The 6,520-nt window shown below is 57.5% G+C and overlaps 1 protein-coding gene across 1 annotated transcript in view; it reads right to left on the bottom strand.

Moving 5' to 3' along the window:
- Window positions 1–6,520, bottom strand: part of MAST3 (microtubule associated serine/threonine kinase 3) — a 56,463-nt gene that overhangs the window by 32,606 nt on the left and 17,337 nt on the right. The window contains exons 3-10 of the mRNA XM_011991253.1: window positions 3,127–3,215; window positions 2,978–3,050; window positions 2,140–2,218; window positions 1,506–1,663; window positions 1,248–1,323; window positions 747–956; window positions 529–630; window positions 121–253 (exon numbers count right to left, since the gene is read on the bottom strand). Of these exons, the coding sequence (XP_011846643.1) occupies window positions 121–253; window positions 529–630; window positions 747–956; window positions 1,248–1,323; window positions 1,506–1,663; window positions 2,140–2,218; window positions 2,978–3,050; window positions 3,127–3,215 (920 nt within the window). The remainder of the gene's footprint in view (window positions 1–120; window positions 254–528; window positions 631–746; window positions 957–1,247; window positions 1,324–1,505; window positions 1,664–2,139; window positions 2,219–2,977; window positions 3,051–3,126; window positions 3,216–6,520) is intronic.

Genomic DNA, 6,520 nt, shown 5'->3' with positions numbered 1-6,520 from the left:
GCCTCAAGTGATCTGCCCGCCTCAGCCTCCCAAAGTGCTGGTATTAAAGGTGTGAGCCACCGTGCCTGGCCTCCATCCGGCCTTTCCCAGCCTTGATTTCCTCTTCCCATCCCGGCTTACCCTCCAGGGGGTCCTTGGCCAGGCCCAGCTGCCCAATGATGTACTGTGGAAGGTCAGTCTTAATGCCTTGGCCCTCCCGCGCATGGCCCTCAGCCGCCTCCAGCAGGTGGTAAAACTCCTCAGGGTCAAACTCCTAGGGGCACAGGAGGGCTGGTCACCCGGGGCTTGGTTCCACCTGCAGGCCTCTGCACATGCTGTTCCCTCTGCCTGGAGCACCCTTCCCAGCTCACCCCCTGGGTCTCCGCTCCCAATCCCTCCTCAGGGAAGTCCATGCTAGCCCGGCAGCACCCTGCGTTCCTCTCAAAGCCCTACACGATGGCAACTGTCACTTGTATCTCGGCAGGACTGTCGTGGTCCCAATCTCAGTTTTGCCCGGATCCCAAGTTGGCTGTACAAAAATAAACTTACCAGACACTCCAGCAGCCGAGCTGGCCGCGAGATGATGATTAGCAGTTTCCGGACAAGCTGGACGATGAAGCTGACCTCCTCACTGTCCGAGCGCTCATGGGCCTGGGGGAGGTGGGTCGTGGCATCACCCAGAGGTCCTCAGCACCATCTGGCCCGGGGACCCCCTTCGCTCCACGTCCCACTGCATGCAAAACCTCAACATGCGAAAAACCACGCACATCCTGCAGAAGCCGCTCCAGCTTCTCCTGCATCTCTAGGAAGTAGCGGGAGGTGACGAGGTTCTCGCCAGACTTGGCCAGGCAGTCTCGGGCCAGCTCGACGATCTGGTGGTGGATGAAGCCCAAGACGCCATCAGCCAGCGCCAGCCGGGCGCCAGGCGCGTAGGCCGTCAGGAACTCCTGCAGACGGCCCTCCATCTGTGCTGTGGCCTGGGTGGGGTGAGACGGGGCGACCTGGTCAAGGGTGGGGCTGGAGTGACACGCACAGAAGGGGGCAGGAGAGGCACGGTTGGGGAAAGAGGAGATGAGGAGATGAGGCGATGGGGGCGATGGGCTGGGAGGGCTGGGGCAGGAGGAACAACATGTTTCAGTGGAAGGGGAGGGAAAGACAGAAATGAACAGACTGGCAAGGGGGACACAGCCAGGAAGACAGAGTTCCATGGAGGGACAGCAATGTGGAGAGAAGCGCAGGGGCTGGTCCAGCCGCCAGGCGCTGCCCACCTTGGGGAACCTCTCCCGGTACACATGGTTCATCATGACAATCTCATTGTCGAAGGTCCCCGTTGCGCGGCCCGGGCTGAAAGGAAGACAGCTGGCTTGTGATATGGGACCTCAGACCAACCCTAGGGGAGGATGTCGGGGCTCTGAGCCAGGGTTGAGGGACAAGAATCAGAGGCTAGGGTGGAGGAGGAGCCACAACTTGGGCCTCCACACCAGCCCAGGGAGGGGCCGGGGTTAGGGCCAGAGGTCGAGGCCCACCTGAGACTGCGAGAGCGGGGGCGGAGGCGGGGTGACCGGCCGCCTTCCTCATCAAGCACATTCTCTGAGCTGCGGAAGTGCTTGGACAGGAAGTGCAGCTCGTCTGGCGTCGGCTGGAAGGGAAGCTGGTGGAGACGTTCCCGGGAGGATGAGCTTGACTGGTAGAGAGTGGTGGGGATTAGAGTCATGAGTTCACCGTCAGTGGTGTGGCCAGGACCCCAGCACCACCCCTCAAGGGCCAGGCTGTCTGCTGGTCATCAGATGGCCATCAGATGGTAACATTCTTTCTCCTGTCTAGTTCCTATGCATCCCTCAAAACCCTAGCTCTGATGCCCCCTCCTCCAGGAAGTCCTCCCTGTCTGTACCCCTGGGCAGCCCCAAGTCCCCCTCTGGCCAGGCCCTGATCCCATAGGCTGGGGATATCTGTATCTCCCCGACTGGGGTCTATTTTGGGGCCAAGGCTGGGTCTTCTCAGGGGACCCCGCATTTTCCAGAATGGGGCATGCATGGAGGAAGTAGCTAGTATGGTTGCTGACCGCACAACTACCCAACACCTTGAAGAAAACACACAAAGATGTGTCCCCCCCCAACCCGGCATCTGCCTGTCCGTCTGCCAAGGTGGGGCTATGGGTACCGAGAGGGTGGAGCTGGGTGTGTTGGTTCCATAGCCGGAAGATGGGAGAGACGCGAGGGACCATCTTCTGCCGTCTGCCCTGGAGAGGGGAACAAGAACAGATGGAAGGAAAGCCTGGCCCCTGTGGTTTGTGGGGACTAAGAGCAGACACTGTGGCCAGCATATTCTGGCCCTGTCATAGGAAGGATCTCCTGAAAATAACCAAGAACAGAGACACAGGCTGGCCAAATCCACTGCACGCTCTCTCTCTCTCCAAGTACCTACCTCTTCTAGAAAGCCCCCCGTGACTCCAGCTGCCACTGTGTCCCCTGTCAAAGCTTCAACCTCTGAGCTGTAGCTTCTGGGGCACACATTGGCCACCCCCCACCAAACGGAGGACTCCCCAGGGGCTCAGGGCCAGTCGCCCATTTGCAACCATGCCCTCAGCCCGCAGCGCAGAGCATACACACAGCAGGTGCTTAATGAACGTTGTTGTATGAATAAATAAATGAAATGCAAGCGTCTGGCACATGACAGGCACTCAATCAGCTCTTGTTAAGTGAATGAATGAATGAATGATTTCTTTAGTGAGTTAATGATTCTTAGGGCTATATCCCCCCACGACCACCCACCCCCTGGGCTGGTTGAAATTACCTGTCTGTGCGTGGGATGTGGCTGCAAGATGGCATGCATTTGTCAGGGATGGGAGCCAGAGGGGGAGACCACCACCAGATGGGCCAGGGGAGGGGAAAAGGTGAATGAAATGAATGAGGGGCCAGGTCTAGCCCCCGAGCACGTGCCCCTGCCCAACCCCTGCCCGTGGTGCCCGCACTGTCTCCCAAAGCTGGTAATCACTCACCTCCGGGCAAAGGGGAAATTGAGGGCAGAGACAGCCGAGAAATTCCGAGGACTATCCAAGGGGCTGCTGCCTGCTGAGGAGGAGGTGGGAAAACTGAGTCAGCGGGGCAGAGGCAGGACACAGCACCCGCTGGCTGCTCCCACACTCACCCGTTGGGACTGACAGTGGCGACAGGGGGCGGGAGAGGGTCGGGGAGGGCGTTCCTACCACCAAGCTCTTGCGGTTCCCGCTGCGGCAGCTGTGGGGGGAAAAGGGGACAGGGTAGGTGGCTGCCCAGGGCCCTGCACTAAGCCACCTGCCCAGCCTAAATCACACAGGCAGCCCGTTCTGGAGAAGGATGGGATGTTGGACATGGCCACTCCCACTCTGCCCCCAGGTGGGTTCCCCCATGGCCCTTAGCCAGGTCTTTAAGGCCCAGGAGGGAGTCACCCCTTGACTAACATTCCTTATTATTGAAACTACTGCTGACCAGGCATGGTGGCTCATGCCTATAACCCCAGTGCTTCGGGAGGCCAAGGTGGGAGGATCCTCTGAAGCTAGGAGTTCAAGACCAGCCTGGGCAATATAGTGAGACCCCGTCTCTATACAAAATTTAAAAATTAGCTGGCTGTGGTGATGCACGCCTGTAGTCCCAGCTACTCAGGAGGCTGAGGCAAAAGGATTGCTTGAGCCTTAGGAGGTCAAGGCTGCAGTAAAGCCATGATCGTGCCACGGCACTCCAGCCTAGGTGACAGAACAAGGCCCTCTCTCTTAAAAAAACAAAAACAAGGCTGGGCACAGTGGCTTATCCCTGTAATCCCAGTACTTTGGGAGGCCAAGGTGGGTGGATCACCTGAGATCAGGAGTTCGAGACCAGCCTGACCAACACGGAGGAACCCTGTCTCTACTAAAAATACAAAATTAGCTGGGCATGGTGATGCATGCCTGTAATCCCAGCTACTTGGGAGGCTGAGGCAGGAGAATCGCTTGAACCCGAGAGGTGGAGGTTGTGGTGAGCCCAGATTGCACCATCGCACTCCAGCCTGGGCAACAAGAGTGAAACTTCGTCTCAAAAAAACGAAACAAAACAAAACAAAACACCCAAAAATTAGACAGGCGTGGTAGTGCACACTTGTAATCCCCGCTACTGAGGAGGTTGGGGCAGAGAATCGCTTGAACCCAGGAGGTGGAGGTTGCGGTGAGTTGAGATAGCGCCATTGCACTCCAGCCTGGGCGACACGAGTGAAACTTCGTCTCAAAAACAGTAACAAAAACAAACACAAACTATTGGCAATGTTGTTATTAACAGCAATGGCATGAAGTGCTTCTAGCCTGATGGTGGACACTACATATGGCCAGGAGCCCCCGGCCCAGCTTTTCACGGTTCTGTGTTACAGTCCCACCCCCACACCTTTCCCTGTACCATGGCTACTGCCAGCAGCACCAGCAAATCACGTGGACCAACCACACCCTGGAGCCCAGATATGGGCTGAGACACCCCATTCTATACACCCCTCCTGAAGCCCCTGCTCCCATCTCTTGACAACCCTCCTTCTTCCCAAGATGCCCCTAAAATGCCAATGGGACCCAACTAGAAACCCTAAATGCAATCTCCTTCACAGTCCTGCCTGTTCTGCTGAACTTTTGCCCACATGTTGTCCTCTTTCCATCCCAGGTCCCTTCTGGCCACCAGATACCTGGCCCAGGTCTCTGACACCCTGCCTGGCCTCTTCTCCCACCTGAGCCCTGGCCTCAGCCCACACCTTGACAGAAGGAAGTTGGGAGTGACACCATCTCCCGCCCCACCAGAGCAGTCGCCCGGCAACAGCTCTGCTCCACCAGAGCATCAGCCCACACACCCCAAGCCGCCAACACAGCTCAGCGGTGGGAGAACCTCGCGGGGAGGGAGAGATGAAGTCTCGGGGCCTCTGAGGTGCAGAAATGGGGTCCCAGGCAGAATGCTCAGAGCAGGTCAATGCATGGGAGAACATGCATACGATCATCAAAGGACACTGGTGACAAGGTGGACAGGGAGAAGAGGCCCAGCCTGTCTATGTCTCCACATATGGCTGTCCCTTGAGCCTCAGTTTCCCCATCTCTACCTTGAAGGATGAAACCTACTACATCCAGTGCTCAGCTCTGGGCCAGACTCGGGTACATACACTGTTGTCTGTGCCTACACAAGGCTCACAGGGCCTGGCTCACGCTGGGAGGGCAGGCAATGCTTCCTGAGTGAATTACATCCCCAACATGTGCCAAGCCCAACAAGCCCCAGAGTTGGGAGCGACCAGCCGAGCCCATTTCCCAGACCGGGAAACTGAAGCCACAGATGTCAAGAGTCACAGTGATTGTCTCCCAGCCTGAGCTGCAGAAGCAAAAGTGAAACCTGCAGGTTTCTGCAAAACTTCCTGCCAACCCCTCAATGCATGCTCACCTGGCTGTCTCCGCATCCTCTCCCAGCCCCTCACCTGGTTCCTCGCCCCCACACTGCACCACCAGCACCCTCCCTCCCCGATCCTGCTGTATCACTTGCTGCTTCCAAAAGCATCTGGGAAAAACACTGAGTTGCCCTCCCTCCTGTTCTTGGGCGAGGTCTTCTTGAAAACACGGCCAAGTGTGAGGCCTCAAAGGAGAACCAAGCATCATCTGTTCACTTCCCAAGCATCTATGCAGGGCTGACTCTTTGTTCAACTCTTCCTGGAGGAGATCCAGGACCTCGAGAAATTGCCATTTGGGAACCATCCTCTCCTGGTACCCAGGACACAACAGACAGAATGTGGCAGAAAGCAGGGGCCTGAAGCCAGCCTCCTGCACCTCATCCCTCTGGTACCCATATCCCCCCTCCAGTGCTCCCCACGATCTTGGAGGGAAGTTTAAGCCCTGGACTCAGCATTCAAGGTCTTTTGGTAGCTGGTCCCACCACCCAGACTTTGCCCCAGTCCAGCACCAATGAAAAACCCAAGCACAGAGAGGTTAGAGCTACTTGAGGTCACACAGCCTGGTAGTGGCTGAGTCGAAATTTGAACCCAGGTCCGGTAGAATCCACAGCCCTCATTTATCCTCTCTGCTTTTCAAAAGAGGAAACTGAGACTCCAAGAGAGATAAGGCTTTGGAGGGGGTTAACCTCAATTATGTGGACTCCTGACACCCCACCCAAATGCCAGCCTCGTGCAGTAAATATTTGCTTCTGAGCCAACATTTCTGCTGGATGGGCCCCCAGGGACAGATCAGCCTCAGTTTTTCCAAGAAGTTTCTCCCTGGTTCTGCACAGCCCTGGACACCCGGGTTCAAATCCTAGCTCAGTCTCAACTCACTCCTGTCTGTCACCACCCCAGCTGCGACGCTGGCGGACAGACACCCCAGTACAGGGAACGAGGGGCGAAAGGAGGGTGCCAGGGACCCCAGGGGACCCCTCGATCCACAGGCGTCCTCCCCCCTTCCCACTGCTGCCACAGACAGACACTCGCCGTGGTCCCCGCCACGCGGCCAGGACACACTTCTGGCAACTCCTGTTTGCTCGGCCGGCCGCCGAGCCTTCGCCGGCGCCGTGCCCCCTACCTCTTG

The sequence above is a fragment of the Mandrillus leucophaeus genome, unplaced genomic scaffold, assembly GCF_000951045.1.
Source record: "Mandrillus leucophaeus isolate KB7577 unplaced genomic scaffold, Mleu.le_1.0 Scaffold11, whole genome shotgun sequence".
NCBI lineage: Eukaryota > Metazoa > Chordata > Mammalia > Primates > Cercopithecidae > Mandrillus > Mandrillus leucophaeus.
This window is presented reverse-complemented; position numbering and strand designations above follow the sequence as displayed.